The sequence below is a fragment of the Chaetodon trifascialis genome, chromosome 21 (genome assembly GCF_039877785.1).
Source record: "Chaetodon trifascialis isolate fChaTrf1 chromosome 21, fChaTrf1.hap1, whole genome shotgun sequence".
NCBI classification, from domain to species: domain Eukaryota; kingdom Metazoa; phylum Chordata; class Actinopteri; order Chaetodontiformes; family Chaetodontidae; genus Chaetodon; species Chaetodon trifascialis.
In genome coordinates, this window is record NC_092076.1 from 8,967,264 (window position 1) to 8,986,646 (window position 19,383).

General features: G+C 42.7%; 1 protein-coding gene across 1 annotated transcript; it reads left to right on the top strand.

Moving 5' to 3' along the window:
* Positions 1-18,967, top strand: gpam (glycerol-3-phosphate acyltransferase, mitochondrial). Its single transcript, XM_070990157.1, has 21 exons — positions 1-226; positions 5,098-5,234; positions 5,423-5,542; positions 6,234-6,307; positions 7,228-7,341; positions 7,473-7,622; positions 7,878-7,977; positions 8,267-8,403; positions 8,930-9,029; positions 10,716-10,928; positions 11,153-11,266; positions 11,517-11,602; positions 12,414-12,526; positions 13,394-13,464; positions 13,888-14,155; positions 14,258-14,415; positions 14,682-14,759; positions 14,949-15,086; positions 15,206-15,395; positions 15,683-15,741; positions 15,874-18,967. Exons 2-21 carry the CDS (start codon positions 5,151-5,153, stop codon positions 15,988-15,990), a joined length of 2,484 nt encoding a protein of 827 aa, XP_070846258.1. The 5' UTR covers positions 1-226; positions 5,098-5,150; the 3' UTR covers positions 15,991-18,967.
* The last annotated feature ends 416 nt before the right edge of the window (positions 18,968-19,383 follow it).

Genomic DNA, 19,383 nt, shown 5'->3' on the forward strand with positions numbered 1-19,383 from the left:
GGCTGGTGGCAGAACGGCACAGCTGGCAGCTCGCCGGTATATCAAAACACCAGCGCTCCTGCCGCCTGTCATAGTTTTGTCTGACCGAGCCGCGCCGTCCATTCGTCTGAGGAGAGTGGAGCTCTCACAGGGAGCCACAGGGCCACAGAAGGACCCAAACGGCTGGCTGCAGTTTTGTCGACGAGTTTATTTTTAAGACATGAGTCAGCGTAACATTACATTCAAGGTAAGTGAGAATTTGTTCTCGCGAGCCTGGCTAGCGAGCTAGAGCTAGCTACATGGATAACACTGAAGTAAGTGGTACTAATGCCGCGCGCGTGCATTGTCATGGAAACAATGCCTATATTGTAACGTTAGCTTACACTGCGTCGCTAACACGTTTGTGAACTTTAAAAGCTGAGTCACATAAGGGCCGATTTTAGTGGCACAACATCGCGTTAGCCGGTTAACTTTACGTTGACATTGAGTTCAAGAGGACTCTCGATTGCATGGGATTTTTACATCTAACCTTGGCTCGCCATGTCCGGTCCAGTGACATTGGTTAATTAATTTACCATTAGCCGCTTGCTCGTTAACGTATCTGTCGTCAGGCTGAACGGACTCCATTCTGGGTATCGCGAGTTCCTAACGGCAGGTTTGACTCGTGAGGCTCGTCAGCATGCCCTGCATTGTGCTGGGGGGACGGTGACAGAAACCGCATAAGTCATCTTTTAATAACCTAACACGAACCTCCAAACGGAGCTGGTGGAGCCATTTAACCAGGTATGAGGAGGAGATGGCAGCGTTAGCCAAACAAAACGGTGTTACTTTGTGGCCAAGCCAGACATCAACCTGACTGGTTTGTGCCATTGTTGTCTGCACTGCTAGTTATCTGCACAGCCCATCTGTCACACAGAGATGTCTCTTGCTTGACCTGCTTATTGCAGACAGCTTGGAGCGTGTGAGACGGATTAATCTAGCCGAGTACAGTGTGCCTGAACAGGGATGCTTTTTGTCATCTAAACGATGAACAAAACGTGGTTTAGTGGGAGATGATACAAGCTTTAGAAGCGAATACCGGCATATCAGGTTGGGTGGCATATGATGCAGAATTAGATGGCAGATGTAAACACTGGACAGATGTGGGTCTTAGTTCGTACGAGAGAAAGGGATGAGTCTGATTAGGATATTCATCAGTGCATACAAAAGTAATACCAACAGAAAATGATGTCCAGGATTTATTCATCCTTACAATTGGAAAGGGGTGTTTCTACTATGTGTGTTAAATCAAGGTGGGAGAATTAGGTCATAAGGTTAACCCAGGATGATTAAACACATGTAGGACACAGTCTGCCACCTCCAGTTCTGACCTGTGGAGGGAATTCACCTGCAAAAATATTTTGAGGTTAAAAAAAAAAGTCACAAAGCAACAAACCTGAATATGATCAGTGCTGGAAAATGTCCAGTAATATGCCTGCTGGTGTCCTAATATTTATTTTCCTACTGAGTAGACATGGTAACAGAGATTTAATTAGTTTAATTAGGTTAATTTTAGTGTTATGTATTTGGGAAATGTGCCAACTGGGTTGTAAAATGCAACATAGATATTTATTACAAATACTACCAGCAGCTAGTAAGAGTCTCCGACAATGTTTGAATGGATAGAAGTAGTGCAAGAGGTTTATGTTATGGAACAATTTACTTTTTCTTTGAGACTTAAAATGTGAAAAATACTGGAAAAACTGGAAATCATACTTGAATCTGAAGTGATGTGTATTCATTTTGCTCTTCAGAATTTTGTTTTATTTCCTTTTCCCCTATGGACTTAAATAAAACCCAGGTAAACAACATATGAAGGACCCTCAGACCTTGGTAATGCAATGTAACCCAGCTTCTTTTCATTTCCTGTTTTACATGATGTCAGGCATCTCACCTTACCTATAATGACCCCGTCTACTGTCCCATGGTCTGTTTGTTCTGTTGTGTTAACAAAATTAATTCTGGTATCTTGTCCAGTATAATTTGATAATTAGCAGATTGTGGTATTTCCATGATGTTATCTTTTCTTGGAACGTGTTTCCTATTGGTAATAAAATAAACAAAAACATAATTAAAGCCACAGTTTCCTTAATCAATGCCTGCCTGTAAAGATCAAAGTCTGTATTTGCTGATGTGGGTGAAGAAATATTGGATATTTTTTTGCTTCCTGGTGCGTTCCTAGAAAATCACTAAGTATCAACATAAATCATCTGAATTCTTATCATGTTGACACACTTGATCGAACAATTTGGATGATAAGCTAGATGTCTCATAAGTGTTTGTTGTCCATTTGGAGACCAAACAAGTGACAGCACAGCCTTGCTGCTCTACATAACAGTCAATATATTTGCTTGCATGGAAACTCAAACGTTCCATTATGGATACGTTCATGTGTTACCTAATCCCCACAGCTCCTCATTCCTCATCTTCTTTGTTTTGCTTCCAACAAAGTCACCCCATCAAGTGTACTCTCGGTCATTGACCCTTTTGAAAACCCAGTTCCACCTCATCAGTGTGCGTATCACCTACTACCACCACAACACTACAACAGGACAATGGCTCAAAGTGCATTCATCCTCTGCTGGATACTAGTTAGGCAGCAACATTATAGCCAAGAGGCCGACGTGTCTGCCAACTCCCTCAGACTTATTATTCACAGAAAGACGGATCTGCACTGTCCCTTAATGGACACAGATACTCTCCAATGTTTGGTGTGAAAACATTCATTCATAAAGTGACTCACTAACCTATTTCTGAACTAATGAGAGGCACTGGCGTTTCTTGTTAATTACATTTGTGCTTTTTTTTGCACTTTGTATCAGGAAAGCAGGTCACTGGTAAATATCACAATGAGCATGTTAGAGGATATGATGGTTATGGCCTGCTGCTCCCATCTACACTGAAATGTTACGACTGGGGGGGACAAACAAGCCTAGTGTGTCCCACTGGGGTGACCACCTCATTCACCTGCTAATAAGCAGACAGAAAACAGTTGGTGAAACAACAGGTAGAGTGGGCCATTGTCAAAGTTTTTTATTGTATTTGTAGGAATTTGGGGCCCAGACGCTGCACACCTCCATTGTAACAAAAGGTTAACAAGACAGTAACCAGTTACAGTGTGGGACCATGAGTCATTTCGGTCACATAATGACCTGAAATAGTATGTTGCAGTGTGTTAATCTTCAGAATATCCTCACAAAATGTCAGCCAAATAAATCATTTCTACAATATGTAGAACAAAAAACATAGTATAGGAAAAACTTTTAAGTCCACAGATATTATTCAATGAAAAGTGTCATTTAAGAGGGAAAGTAACAAACCATTGTAAGACAAACTGATGTTATTCCTGCTTTGAGCTCTTTCATTTAATAATTTGTATTAAAGTTGCTGAAGTTGGCAAACTCCAAATCTTTGCCATTTCTGTATTGCCCCAAACTGTTGAGGTGTCCTATTAGAAAAAAGCTTAGCCCTGATCGGGGTACATACTCCTTTTACAACCTGTAAGAAGACATTAAAAAGTGTTTGTATCTAGTGTAATCTGTCTAATCAAATGCGGATATGTTTTGATTTTGAATGATGTCCCAATAGTTAACAAACCTGTAACAGATATTGATAGAGTTCCAATGAATACAACAGTGACTCATGCCAAGCCTCCTCTGGGAAATAGTCCAAGTTCCCCCAATATGGTGTATTGTAGAGCTGACTGTCGTCCATCAGATCAAGTCCTGTGTACTCAAAGGAAAACCGTCTGATAAGTCATCAATTTTACTATAAAGGAAACCTGCGAGTTTAATGTCGCTTCACCTTTTGTAGATAAAAATCATTTATTTGTTCTGGCAATATTATTGAGTGTTGTCCTTTTTTATCTTTAACAAGAAACAGTTTAGCCTGATGGGTTCATTTGAGTTCAGCTTTTGTACATTTGAAGCAAGTTTTCTGTCAGTGGAAATCAAAGGTGGATGAATAATCATGATAAACATTTAGGGAAGTTTGACGTCTGAAGATGCTCGAGTGGCTCTTAAAATGAGGAAGGCTTTGTTCCACTCATGATCTCTTGTCTGGCAATATTTACAATAGTTCACCAGCACAAGTGTGACTTTAAACAAGTTAAATATAGACTTGGTATTTGAGTGTGAATGTAGGAGGGGGCATGAAGTAAAATCAGCATAAATACGTTCATGCATTTGCATAATAGACTTTTATTTTAAGGTTTTTTTTTTTCCCAGAGCTTGTTCCGTCTCAGATGTTTGGCATGCCATGCACAGTACTTTCTGCTCTGATTTATTGTCCATTAATTGAGCCGCAGCAGACCGGCCCATGAACTCCATCCACAGTGTTTATGTACAATTAAGACAATGTAACCCTAACAAAAGTCGGAAAATGTTGCCTAACCGGAGCACACAGGTGTTAAGTAATCAGAACTCATGCTAACAGCATGATGCATCATGTGGGAGGGGCCCCTGTCTTTTTTTAGCTATTGGATGCGCTGAGTTTTCTTTCCTGTTGAAGTGAGGCTGGTGACATCTGGTTCAAGATCGCTGCTCATGCGCTCCCAATGCTGAGCGTAGACAGATGTTGCAGCATGTGGAGAGCTACATGTCTATGTTACAGCACCATTAATGATGCCTTTGTGTTGTAGGAATCTGAAGCAGTCCCTTTGTTTATTGATACTTGAGTAATTTCTTTACATTCAAAGCCAAATATATATCTTCTGCTCTGTATTCTGGTAAATTTGAGCACTGACTTTATGTACATAAATAGTGTCAAAATTGATACCAGCTGACTAAGACTCACGAGAGGCGAAGTTCATTTTGACAAAATAAAATGTGAGGACGTTAAATTGAGATAATGAGGTGCTCAGATTTTACTAGCAAGTAAAACAGGAGCTAGATTCCAATGCAGTTCTTAATTTGTTTGATCTGACTGACTTGTGGAGCCTCACAAAAAGTGAAATGAAATATCGTCTAATGTGAGATAAATGAATAGGCGACGCTCTTGCTTAGAAAATGAAAAGCTGCGATATGATATGATATGATATGATATGATATGATATGATATGATATCTTTGTGTCTTGACAGCTTGCCAGCTAGTGGTGTGTGATCTGGAGGGAGAGGAAAGGACAGCAGAGAATATGGAGATGTCCGATGGCCTGTTGCTGCAGGTCAACAATGGAGAACAGTGGTGTAACCGCTGGAAACATCCCAATGACGACTCGGTGAGCCACAGACCCAGATCGACAATTTAACATCATAATGCCATTTACAGTAGGATTAGCGTTATACATCTTGTCAGATCTTGGGGGTTTCATCTTCATCTTCATCCATATGTTCCATAAAACAGGTTTTGTTATGTGAGTCATGCTGTCCTTTTACATTACTTACTTAATGATTTTTGTGTTTCAAGGACCGCAGCACCAGCCCCTCTGTCCTGCGCTGCGTCACCAGCACGTGGAAGGAGGGCCTGCTGAACAGGAAGAGGCCATTTGTGGGCCGTTGCTGTCACTCCTGTACACCACAGAGCTGGGTAAAATTACACCACAGCTAATTAACACGAGTTCATTTGCTTAAGCTTCGAGTCAGGTCCAGGATATTAACTCTTCTGATGTTAATGTATACAATTAAGAAAAAAAGGATCAATATGCATTACACAGCACCTGCCAAAAGCAATTCATTGTGGCTGTTTGACGACACAAACACAAGTCCTGTCTTACTTGGTGTGTCTATAAAAGATGCTGGGGCCCATGGCGTGGAATGTGTAACAGCCAAGGCCACAGATATTTTTACCAGCGATCACATGTTGTATTTTCTTTTTAAAAACAATGCGTGAAGCACTACTTTAAAGTCACCGCGTAAGTTTTTCTGCTGCAGTGGTAACAAGAAAATGACTACTGCTGCATTAATATGAAAGAAGATGAAGAAATATTTCTTCTTAACTACTGGCTCAATACCAGTCAAGCAAAATCAGAGCGGACTGACTTTGTGTGACCTTCAGGTCAGCCTGACACGGTATCTCAAGATAAGACATGAATGATTTCAGCTTGTTTAGCTTTGTCGAGTCTGCATTGCTTGCAAATACTGCATTTGTCCTATCATGAACCAAGTACTCGTCAAGGATGAACAAAATAAAATTCAGTGTATGAGTTTATTCCTTAAACTTACAAACCATTATGCTGTCCCTGTGCACTTAATAATAATCATTTTTATTTGGGTTTCAGGAGAGATTGTTCAACCCCAGTATTCCATCTCTGGGACTGCGCAATGTCATCTACATCAATGAGACCCACACCAGGTAAAAACAAAGAATCTGCTCTGTTACAGTATCACTTCCTTCCACAGCATCTTGCTCTCTGCCGTTGGCTTAGCAAGAGGAACTTATTCAACTTTCAAATCTGAGTGTGGAGCTGGTTAGCTTAACATTTTGCTAACATCTGATGTGCCTTGCAAGAAGAGCAAGAGCTCAAATTGCTCCCGTATAGTACAATCAATGCAGTGCAGACGGGTGCCGGCCTCCCGAACAACCTGTGTATAATAAATGGCTTTAAGTCAAGAGGACCCATCTGTGAAACAGAGGAAAGGTGGATAGATGAATAATTGAAAGTGTTTGTCAGTGGACACCAGACACATGCGTCCAGCGACTGACCTTAGCAGTGAGACACCTTAATCTCTCAACCCCAAACAATATAAACATGAGGTGTGAATCTAGTTTGTCCAAGGAGAGGTACCTTAATTAAGGATATTTGCGATCATGCTCCAAATTGGATGGGAAACAGTTTATCTATACCTTTTGTTCTGTGTTGTATTAACATATAAACAGAGGCATCCCAGAGCTAAGATGGACTGAAGACGATATGGACAAGTTGGTACTTTTGTCTAGCACAGTCAGTATTGTGTTATGCTCAACAATGTGGGAAAAAAGTGACTTTAACAGCCGTTGTCATTGAGAAAGCTGTGTGTAATGGATATGTGAGCCACAGCTGATCTCTGGTTCCTCAAAATGTGTTAAATTACCAGGAAATCAGCGGAACAAACAAATGCCAAGTCCTTCAACTGTCCAGTTAAACTGCGATCACGTGTTCACAGATATTTAAATCAACAGATGTGTATGTCACATGTTCTACACAAGACATGTTAATGCATTCATTAGTGTATCCTTGCTTGACTTCTCTTCTTCACATGCTTCTGTGTGTGTGTGTCTATGTGCTCATGCAGACAGCGGGGCTGGCTGGCACGCAGGCTGAGTTATGTGCTGTTTGTCATGGAGAGAGACGTCAACAAGGACATGTTCACCAGGAACGTAGTGGACAACGTGCTCAACAACAGCAGGTGAGAGACAACGTAGCATTAGTTGGAATGAGCCATTAAAAAGTGCAACTGAGCATCGTGAGAGTGTGTCATGGCCCGATGGACAACATCAGTATGTTTTATCTTATGTTTGTGTCTCATGTTTATCGCAGGGTGGAGAGTGCTATTGTGAGTGTAGCCACAGAAATGGACGCTGCAGCCAGCCAGCCTGGCCAGGAGCAGAAAGCGGTCGGTAAAGTGAAGCAGAAAGCCAGGGCCTTCCTCCAGGAGATGGTGGCCAACATTTCACCAGCCTTTATCAGGTACACGGTGTCTGCCGGAAATCTCACTTCAGTTGCTTTTCAGCTGGGCTTATGGGAATATTGTAACAACCCTCTGGGAAAACCTTGGAAACATCCTTTCATGTCACTGCAGATTTATTGTACTGTAGAATAGCACACTGAATACGTGCATGGCTTCATTATGTTTCCTCTCACTAAAATGGACTAGATTCAGCCACAGCCGAAGTTGTGGGCTCCTCGTTTCTGTTCCACATCCTCACTTGTCTTGTGGTTCAGGCTGACAGGGTGGGTCCTCCTGAGGCTCTTTAACGGTTTCTTCTGGAGCATCCAGATCCACAAGGGCCAGCTGGAAATGGTGAAGAAAGCTGCTACAGAGGTCAGAAGCAACACCACACAGAGAAAAAATGGATCATACTGTCACAACACGATCTGATGTGCATATTTGTCTAACAGACATGATGCAAACAGACACATTAACATGCTAACAGGGCAATCTGTCTTTCATGTACAGAGTCTGTCTTCCTCTTAGCTCTGTCTTTATTGCTGTTTTTATTATCAGTGCAGTCGATGTGCAACAGTGCAACAATTCAATTCAGTTTTATTTATATGGCGCCAAATTACAACAGAATCCTTATCTTAAAGTGATCTACATCTGATCCTTACAGCAAAATGTGCCCATGGTGTTCCTCCCTGTTCACAAATCCCACATCGACTACCTGCTCATCACCTTGATCCTGTTCTGTCACAACATCAAAGCCCCACACATTGCTGCTGGAAACAACCTAAGCATCCCGATCCTCAGGTAAAAGGCCCGTGACGCTTGAAGTTTGATATCACAAGACAGGGAAGTCTTTTGAGATAGATCAGAGAGGAATTAAAGCGAACTAAAGAGTGAGACTAAAGGTTGACAGTGATTTTACAGTGAGGGAATATGAAGGGCCAGACAGCCAGCCAGCCTAACAACAGGTTGGAGACTCAAATTTACCTTCCTGTGCTTTCTGGAATAACATACAGAAGAGGAAATATTAGGAAATGAAGTGTAAAATACATTGAAACTGACAGCTTCAGCCTGAAAATGAGTAGAGATCTATAAATAAAGGCAGAATCAGATGCAAACTGGCTTATTGTAAATTGTAGGGAACCACCGATGTTCAGCTGTCAGCAACGCTTTGTTCTTTAAATCACATTGAATACTCACAATAATCACAATTCTTATAGAAGGCTCACAGCAATTCCTCTTTAATCACAGTGACACCACAATCCAAATTGCAGCCAGCTGAAAATGATAAGGAAAGTTTTATTGTGAAAGCCGCTATCTTTGTCTCCAGCACCCTGATCCGTAAACTTGGAGGATTCTTCATACGCCGGAAAATGGAGGAGATGGAGGACGGGAAGAAAGACATTCTGTACAGATCGCTCTTACAAGCAGTAAGTCCCAAGAGTCTGTTTGTGTTCTACAGGAAACGTTGTTTTAACCTACTGTCCTCGGACTGTGTGTGGAGTTTTTGTCTTAGCATGATTTATTATGTAAGCGTAGGTTGACTTCATGCTTTTGTGCTCTGCGTGCTCTTTTCATTCCTGAGTGATAGAGAGTTAAAAGCCCTTGTTACATAATGTTAGCCCAGCTCTTTCTTTTTCCCTTTTTCTAGTCTTCATTTTTAGGTCCTTTCTTTAACACATTAGGGCTTTTTATCTTTTGAATAAGATGTTTTGATGCAGCTACTATCCTGTAGTAGAGCCTAAATAATTTCTTCTAAAACTTCTGCTGTGAAAAGAAGAGATCTTGCTTTTGCTCTGTTGGGACCATCGATAGGTTTATACCTCTTATAACATACTTGGACACGTAGTCATCACTGACATGTATGATCACATGATGTGTAGTAGCATAACCTGATGTTTATATCAAGTAACTGCAGTACAAATGGCCCTTGCTTTAACTCCTGTGACTGTTAGAGTCGAGATCTTTTGAATGTGCAGGGTGTTCTGGTTATTACCATTTTGTACCTCAAGAAAGTTACAGGTGCAAAAGGTTTTTGGAGCGACTGAATGAGAAATCAGAGGCTGATTAAACCTGGAATCTGAACCTTTTGTTCAGCTCTTGTATTTGGATAATGTGGCTTAACAAGCTGCTGCTAATGAGAAAACCTGAAGTAGAGCTAATGTGAATGACGCCTGATGTAATATGAAAGCTTTGTCAGCATAAGCTGCTCGTGGCATGAAGTCTCTGAATGTGCATTCTACTAAATAGTTTAGCTGCTTAGTGGATCTACTTAATTGTACCGGTCTGTCAGGGTTGATAGTTGCTATTAATTTGTATGTTTGGAGTCTATGGAAGAGAGTAGAGAGTAGTGATCAGAGTTAGTAGTAATGAAGGCAATACAGGCTGTGTGTTGCATCTCTAAGATCAGTGTGTATTATACCCTTAAGATAAGAGTTATGAGCTGTTGGAAATGATTACCTACATTTTATCCCTTTGTGCACCTGCAGTATTTTACCACACATCCCACTAAAGAGAGTATAGGCTTGTGCTACTATAATTGTGCAAAGTGGATCACATTATAAGATTTTAATCTTGCATGCCTGTGTAGCTCACACGGCTGTAATGAGCCAAACTCCTTTGCAGGCAGAAGTTCAAGCGCTGAAAAAAGCCACGTGCTGCTCTAATTTCATTTGCTCCTGTGAAAGCTGAACCTGAAGGTGCGTCCTCTTCACGGCTTACTCTAAATGCCACAGGCTCGAATCCATTTCAGGACAAAGCTTCTCTTCTCAAAAATGTCGACATAGCAAGAGACAGCTGTGTACATTAGGTACTCAGGCGGATACCCTTACGCAGCATGGCGGCCCTGGCATGTGCCAGGTCCTCTGCGGTGTGTCCAGGGGTCAAACTGTTGCTGACCACTGCTTATTTTTAATCTGTATTCAGGTTACACAGCATTTATTTTATCATATGTTGAAATTTTCCCAATGGCCATCAGCCCAGAAACTGCTGATGGCTTATATATTCAATTTATTTATCTAATAAATGTCAAGAAAGTCATTGCCACGTCGTTTCATTCATCTTAATCCACCGTTCTCACTTCAACTTTCGTCTCTGTTTTGTGAATCTTCTTTCAGTATACAGAGGAGTTGTTGTGTCAGCAGCAGTTTTTGGAGGTCTACCTGGAGGGAACCCGTTCCCGCAGTGGAAAGCCGTCTACAGCACGTGCAGGCATGCTGTCCATCGTGGTAGACACACTGTGCATCGGGTCCATCGCAGATGTCCTGGTGGTGCCAGTTGGCATCTCTTACGATCGTATTATTGAGGGCAACTACAATAGCGAGCAGCTGGTGAGTTCTTGCACGGTGTCCGTAGTTTTTGTGCTTTTTGCTTTGGCAGAAAAGCTGTTTTTCTTTCTTCAGTCAAAAAATTGAATATATATTAGAATATTTTGGAAACTGTAGCTGTTCTTCTTCTTCCATAACTTTAACTGTGAAGTCAGTCATACGGAGTACGTTGTTGTGATGATTATCAAGTCTTCGTTGTGCCAGTCTGAACTCCTCACTCCCACCAGGGCAAACCTAAGAAGAACGAGAGTTTGTGGGGAATTGCCTGTGGAGTGTTCAGGATGCTGAGGAAGAACTACGGCTGCGTCCGAGTCGACTTCAACCAGCCCTTCTCCCTAAAGGTGACCGACTGCACATTTACATCAGCTTTTCCACAAACACAACTGCAGCTGTTATGGCCACACTTGGAGCTTGGCCTTGGTCTCGAGAAGCTATAACTGATTTCAGGTATCACTCAGGATTTTAAAGCAAATGAAAGTGTTGCAAAGCTTTGCGATGCAGAGATCTTAGATCAGCGTTTGTATGCAGCACCCACTCTGTTTGTCTGTGGGAGTTTGTATTTGAAACAAACCTTTTGTGTGTCAAATGTAGGAATACCTGGACTCCCAGAGAAGCCGCCATATTCCACCACCAGTGTCCCTGGAACACACCTTGATGCCCACCATTATCTCTGCACAGTAAGGGCACGCGCATACACACACCACCCTGACAATCAGCTATATCCTCCTCTGATCAGTGCACGTGCACACACCAGCAGTCCCACAGTCCCACCTGCAGTATCATGAACCCTCATGTCACAAACTTGACTTCTCCCTCCTGCCACTTCTCAGCAGGGTCCGCTGGCTGACATCTGAGCACAGCAGAGTGTTAGCACTGTCAGGGGTCACCTCAGTTCAGCGCGGCCCCTTCATAATAAAATTGATACTGTCACACAGTATGTCCGCAAGGACAGCAGTGTTTCATCCCAGCTGGTCCGGAGTCATAAGTTCAGAACTCAAGCCAGCAGACACAAATACTGTTTCAAAAAGAGCGTCCCACAGCACGCTCACATGCTGAAAAGTAGTCTGCACTGGCTAGAAAATATATGGTTGGCTGAGACTTGTAGAGACTGTGCTGAGAGCCTGAAAGGGGAGTAAAAGTGAGCAGAAGGAGCCACAGGTTAAGGAGGGTAAATTAATTATCACATTTGGTAAGATATTAACTGTACTGTGACTCAGCGTAGTGTTTATGTGATACAAAAAGGTGTTTGTTTGCATCATAAAGCCACGGTGCAGAAAAGTAGCACACGGCAGTGAGGCTAAACTGCCATCGAAACACTGTATGTAAATTTCTGTTGTGGTTTCAGTCATTTGCCACAGTGCTCGTGTTGGTTTTCCTGTGTTTGTTGTGACGTGCAAACCACCGTGTTGCATTGTGCATGCCATATCAAGCTGGCATACTAAGACAGACATCAAACTGTGTTTACATGTTGAGTTATTGTTCTTCCAGACCTGATGCCCAGCTGTTTGAGGGGCAGGAGGAGGAGCAGCTGAACAGAGAGATGCCGGAAGACATCTTGAGACGACAAGTTATCAACAACCTGGCCAAGCACGTCCTCTTCAGTAAGACACTCACAACCACACGGCCAGTGGACTTACTACACCCTAGCACATGTCTGCTCCATTATTAGGCATTCCTCCTCTGTCTTATTCTTCTACATACATCTTCATCCTGTGTTAAGGTGCACCTGCTTGCTGGAGCTAAGGCAGCACTCATGACATACTATCCATCATTCTGCCTCCATTAATTGAAATCCTACACAGCACAGCATCAGTCCATCCACTTTGCATCACTCAGGGCTTTTTGCCCCGGGGTAGCACTGCAGAAACCGGTTCTCCCCAGCTCATTCAGCTGTATTCTCCTGCGCCAAGCCCTCTACAGCCAATCACAAAGCCCCCAGCTGGATGGCATGTTGTTTTCAGCCAATAGGATGAAGGGGAGGAGAGAGAAGCAGGAGAGGGGAGGAATGCAACACCAGTGGACACCCCTGAACTTGAACCATGCTTAAGATGACCACTAGTAACCCTTGTCAGAAGACATGTGCACACACACAAGTGCGCGTGCACACACACACACACACACACACACACACACACACACACACACACACACACCACATTGTTTTCTCTGTCTAATACATGAAGTTTAAAATATATGTTACAACATATGGTTAATTATAGATTGGCAGTGAGCCCCATCTGTGCATAACTCCCACCAGTGTCTGACATAAGAGACGTCCAAGTCAGATGCTCAACAGTAAAGCCATCTTGTTTTTTTGTGTTGTAAATTTAGAACAGTGCGGTTTTTAATGTTGAAGATGTGCTTATCAGTACCCTCCAGCTGTGTAGCATTACTCTCAGTCTTAGTTAAGACAGAAGTCTCTCTGTTGTTTGTTGCTCATTGTATCTGTTCTGTGTCTTCCCTCACAGCGGCTAATAAGTCCTCAGCGATCATGTCCACCCACATTGTAGCCTGTCTACTGCTGTACAGACACAGACAGGTAAGCCTGGCTGTCTTTCATGTCCTCACTATAACCTCCTCTCCTGGCGCTTAGCCACTGTGCACTGCACCCTCTTCCCTTTTTCCTTTTTTCTTCACCCTTCTGTTCACTCAGATTTCTGCTCCTCTTTTTTTTTCTTTTGTTCCCTTCATGCAACTTTCCTTATCCTAAATGATATACTGTAAATGTCACAAAAGCCCCACATGGTAGTAATGAATCTCGCTCTCCCTGCCTCCTCCCTCTCACCACCTCATTAGTGGTGGGCCTCTGCCCTCTGCAGGCACACTGTTGTAAGTGGCAGCAGAAAAAAAGTACTGGCTGAGGAGTACTGCATATCAAAACTCCAGCTGCCGTTCTGTTCTTCTGAATCGTGAACCGTGTCATGAATTTCCTGACACGGTCCGTGTTTCTTTCTTGCTCCAGGGGGTGGTGCTCTCCAAGCTGGTGGAAGACTTCTTCAACATGAAGGAGGAGATCCTGTCGCGGGACTTTGATCTGGGCTTCTCGGGGAACTCTGAGGACGTGGTCATGCGCGCCCTCCACCTGCTGGGAAACTGCGTCAATGTGACCAGCAGTGCAAATCGCAACGGAGAGTTCACGATCGCCCCCAGCCAGACTGTACCGGCGCTTTTCGAGCTCAACTTCTACAGCAATGGCCTTTTCCATGTCTTCATTTCTGATGCAATCATTGGTATGTTGAGCCATGAGGTCGTTCTTGTGTCCTGCTCTGATGTATCACTGATCTTTGCCTTTCCTTTGTCCTCCACTAACTCTCTGTATGATTTGTCTCCAGCCTGCAGCATCCTGTCACTGCAGCGAGAGCTGGTCGCAGAATCAGAGTCAGATCACCAGCAAGGTGATCCCAGTAGCCTTCCTCTCAGTCAGGAGAGACTCATCCGCAAGGCCGCCGGCCTCTCCCACTTCCTCATCAATGAGGTGTCTGTGGCACCAGTGAGTCCTGCACATCGACACCATCCTCCTAAACTTTGCACTGAACAAAATGAGTCCAGCAAGTCTTTTGGAAGTACTTCTCTAAATTGTAAAGCAAAAACCTGCTTTGCTTATTTGCAGTGTTTGAAGTGATACATGAAAAGTCTTTGTTATATGGACTAAAGCAAGACAATATAAAGAGATGCTCATATCCGTGTATGCTCATACTTTATTGGCTTGTTTCCTGTTTCACGGTTGCTCTTCCTCTGCTCCTCTCTGTCCCGCAGCCCTGTCAGACTATTTACCAGGTCTTTCACGATGCAGTGACCCGCCTGATCCAGTATGGAGTTCTCTACGTAGCAGAGGTCAGTTTACAGATAGAAACCTCACTGCTGGTGGATGAAAATGAAAGTAACCATTGTGACTAACACTGGGCATTGACTCGTGAACATCTCAGGAAGTGTTGTTAATTATTATTGCTTACTGTATGTGTAATGTGCGGTGGGACTCTCCCATGGCGCAGATGGTCTAAGTTGTATGTTTGTTTACATCAGGAGGATCAGGAGGAACTGAGTCCCAGCCCCACAGACGAACCTTGGCCCAAAAAGTTCCCCGAGCCCCTTTCCTGGAGAAGTGACGAGGAGGACGAGGACAGTGACTTTGGAGAGGAGCAGAGAGATCGCTACCTAAAGGTCTAGATTCTTCTAGTTAATACCTACCTAAAAAGTTTCCAAAATGACCACCAGCATGGTACCAACTTCTAGAACTCACTGACTTTCTCTCCCTGTTTTTTCATTTATTTATTCTCCAGGTGAGCGTTTCCGCAGAGCACCAGGAGTTCTTCATCTTCCTGCAGCGACTTGTCAGCCCGGTGCTGGAGGCCTACAGCGGGGCCGCCATCTTCGTCCACAGTCTGAGCCAGCCCATGTCTGAGTCCAACTACACCCAGAGACTCTTCAGATACCTGCTCACTCGCACAGAGAGAGGAGTGGCCGCTTATGGTAATACCGCAGTGTTATTTAAAATCCATCAACCAGGCCTTTTCAGCCTGGACTAAACAAATAAATGATGCTGCATATTTATTTCATGTAGTGTTCTTTGATAATACATAGAAAAGTTAATAGGTGCTTGCACTACATTTATGTTATATGGACACAGCCAAAAATTACTTTTATGCAAAACAGGAGATTTAGTGAAGATTAACTAGTCCAATTTTCAGAAATAAAATGTCTGTCGTGAGCAGGTCTGATTCGTATTTCTAAGTCCTTTGTAATCTCTTTTCTTCCAGGTGAAAGTGCAACTCATTATTTGGTGAAGAACACAGTGAGGACATTCAAAGAGCTCGGGGTAAGAGGGTGTTTGACATTAAATTGTCAGTTTGTTATACATATTAAAATACTTATAGTCAAGAAAGTAGGTTTGAGTGGCGTTCAGGTTCCTCCAGTTAAGGCGTACCTCCTGTCTGGTGATTTCCTGTAGGTCCTGAAGGAGAGAAGAGAGAACCGAAAGACAATTCTGGAGCTGAGCAGCACCTTTCTACCTCAGGCCAATCGGAACAAACTCCTGCAGTACATCTTAGGTTTCACCCTGCTGTGACCGAGACACCTCTCAGCCCAGCTCAGACCCCAGGCTCCTTCCAGTAAAGGGCTTCTACTGGTTACTTCTAAACAATCCCAGGTGCTACTCTGTGGAAAGCTTTACCAGGAAGTGCCTTCACGTAACAGCCGCTAACTGTTAGCTGTTAGCCGGAAGAGACTTGAAGCCAGTCTTCCCTTTTTGTTCCAGTCTGTGGCTGCTTGTCAGAACTGTGCAGCTGATAAATCACCTGTATCGTTCTTTGAAGAGGTACCTCTAGGAATCATCCACTCTTTGGGAACTTTGCCAGTGAAGTCATGAGGTTTTAATATGATCAAGATTTTAATCGGAAAATATACTCAAGCAGGTTAGCGAATAAGAATCATTTTTACAGCAATCAGAACGAAACGAGTCGCCTTTCGTCTATACAAGTGAACAAGTAAAATATGCATAGTGGTAAACATTACCAACAACAAAGGCGTCTTTATGTTGACTCTTTCTGCTCGTTTTTAAAACCGCTGTATTCTCTGAAGTGCGCTCCACTATCATACCTTAGTCTATTAAAATGTAGTTTGAAGAAAAGTTAATTTTGAAGACACATTCATGTACATAGGCCACAAGAGCAATGTCGCTCTTTTTGCAGTGCATTTAATAAATGCACTCAGGTGTCATCAAAATTTAATAATGTAGGAACATTAGGCAAAAAGATTTGTCCCCGCAAGATGCGTCAGATCCAAATTTTCATGTAGAAATAGTTGTCAAACTCTAATTCTCTTTAGACAGCTTTGGTTAGTCGTAGTGCACAGTTGCCGGTTCAAGGTATAAAAAAAAAAAAAAAGCAGCAAATTGGTTCAGTCGTGCAACAATATTGACTTGGCGTCTGTTTTCAAGTCCAGTGCGGCTGAAGCCTGAAATCACAAGCATCTACAGTTAAGTGCATTCAAACCACTAATATCCAAGTGCATTCAGTTCCTCTTTTCGTCATGGGTTGATGAAAAGTGACTTCGATGTCTGTGTTTGTGTGACACTTTTTTCACTTTGCGATGAATGTGACATAGCACAGCACTTAAAAGACTTAATACCAGCCATCACATCCACTTAAGTTCAGATGCTCAGAAACTCTTTGGTCATGCCTTTCAGGGAAAGCAGACATTTGGGGATAACCACCATTTTTTTCCTGTGTCATAAACACACTGTATGTAAGCCGTAGTGGTCGGGCATTCACAGCACAGAGGAGCAGCATAGTGTGGTAAAAATAAATGGTACGTATCCACTGTGTGATCCCTCTGAACGTCTGTAAAAGTTGGCCAGTGTTTGTGAGACTAAGAAGTGTCAGTTTTACTGTCAAGAAGGAGAGAAAATAGGCGCTGTTGTCCTTTGTTTACTTTTTAAACGCAGGCTCCCCTAAGGAGCAGCGATGTTCTGAAAACGTTAGTCAGGTTTACCTCTTCTTGATCTCTCTCGGTTATAGCGACGCTCCACTTCAAATCTTCAGCACCACTGTCTTACTTTCACAAAGTAACAGTCAAAAACTGTCCTAAAAACACACCATAGAGTACCGACAAGTAGATGCTGATCTTTAAAATAAAAAAAAAAACAAGAAAATCGTCGGCTGGTGTTGATGAAAATCCAAACACCAGAAATTAAAACCCGATAGTGAAACCTCACTGGACAGAACCTGTGCTGCAGGACATTCAACCAGTTTTATTGTAAGATAACACAACAGGACTCGATATTTAGGTCTTGTGTATATATGTGTGTGTTTCTTAAATCTGAATTCATTTTGCATCGAACGTAAATGTCCAAGTTAATGTTGGTGTCTGAGTGCACATCAGCGCACGCATAGGAACAAGGAGGAGGAGTGTGTTTGGAAAGGGCCGAGTAAGTCTGATGAATTGTTGGCATTATCAGAGGGGAACCTCACCCGAATCCCTCATTGATAATGTGAAGACAGTGTGAATGTCATTAAATGGACATTCTTGATCTGTTGGGGCAGTAAAGTAAATGTAACCAGGTGTCTGATGATATTTATACTAAAAGACTAGTCTACAACACTGCTTTTTACAATTAATTTAAAGGTTTTTTTCTGAACATACTGCTGTATCTAATATTGTAGACCTGAATATTTTCATGCAGGTGTTCAGTTCTGTGTACAAAATAAATGAAAAAGATAACCCGTTGAGGATCGGTGAGCGGCACCCACAGCACGTCGAAGAACAGAAAAGTATGTCGTCTAAATGGGAGTGTGATCAGAGTGCCCCGAAAAATAGCCCGTGCTGGAGTTCAGAGGGAGCGTCACATGACATTCAAAGCATTTCTGAGCCCGCCGTCTGTCCCAGCCCCCTCCCCCCGCACCGAGGGGCCCCTCCGCCAAGATGAAAACACCTTCCGTACTGTACTGCATGTTTCCTCCGGTCGCCTTTAATCATCGACACTTCAATGTGAACTCTACTTAACCTGAGAATTGTATTTTACAGTTAAGCGTGTGAATTATGTTGCAGAGAAAGATGGTTGTTTGTGTAGGAGATGAATTTGTTACCTCTTGAATGTATCTCATCTGTCCCCAAAAAAGGTCAACGTGATGTTGTGGAATACTCAGCGGAGTCGGTACGGATACGATGCTCTCGGGGATCGTTGAGACTCATTGCTACTGAAGCTGCATTAACGACATCCCTCAACGACTATGTAACTTTGTAGAATTAAAAAAAAATGCCTGTATCTGGGGAGCAGGTGCCTTTTTAATGCACTGTAGTGTTCTTTGGTTGTGTTTTCCGTTCTGTTTTTGTGCATGTTAACAGATTATTTCGTGTGGGAATCCAAGAACACTGTAGGTTGTTGTTATTAAAAAAACACACGAGGGGAGAACTTGTGGTTACTATGAGAAAAATCACCAGCTACTAAAGAAAGGTCACTTTTTTGGGTCTAGCTTTCTCAGAGCAAAGCACAATTGGCATTATTGGGTTTTGTTTTTAAATAAATTAACGATAGATTAACAATGGCCTCTTGTCTGTCTTTTTCTTTATTGTCGATTTTTTGAATTCTCTTTATTGACATCTTTCCACTTTCCACTTCCATGTTTTGTCCCCATGTGTTGAATTTGCCTGTTTTAAAGCAGTGTCCAGCAACCCACCGCTTCTTGTGTCCTGTGGCCCCTTTGATTGTTCTGACTTTACGATGTAAAAATGTACAAGACCGTTGTAGAAATGGATGAAGGCCAAACAGATGCTGCACACACCTCTCTGTTGAGAATATGTGATCATTTTGGAAAAGTATAAACAGGTATTTGATAAATCAGAGACAGAAAATCAGTGTGGTTGCAGCCTCTGCAGTGAGAGTCCTGTGATGTCAGGTTAGGGAGGAAGGCTGACAGGAGGAGGAGGAGGAGGATATATAGAGGCCTGAGACAGACTGAAG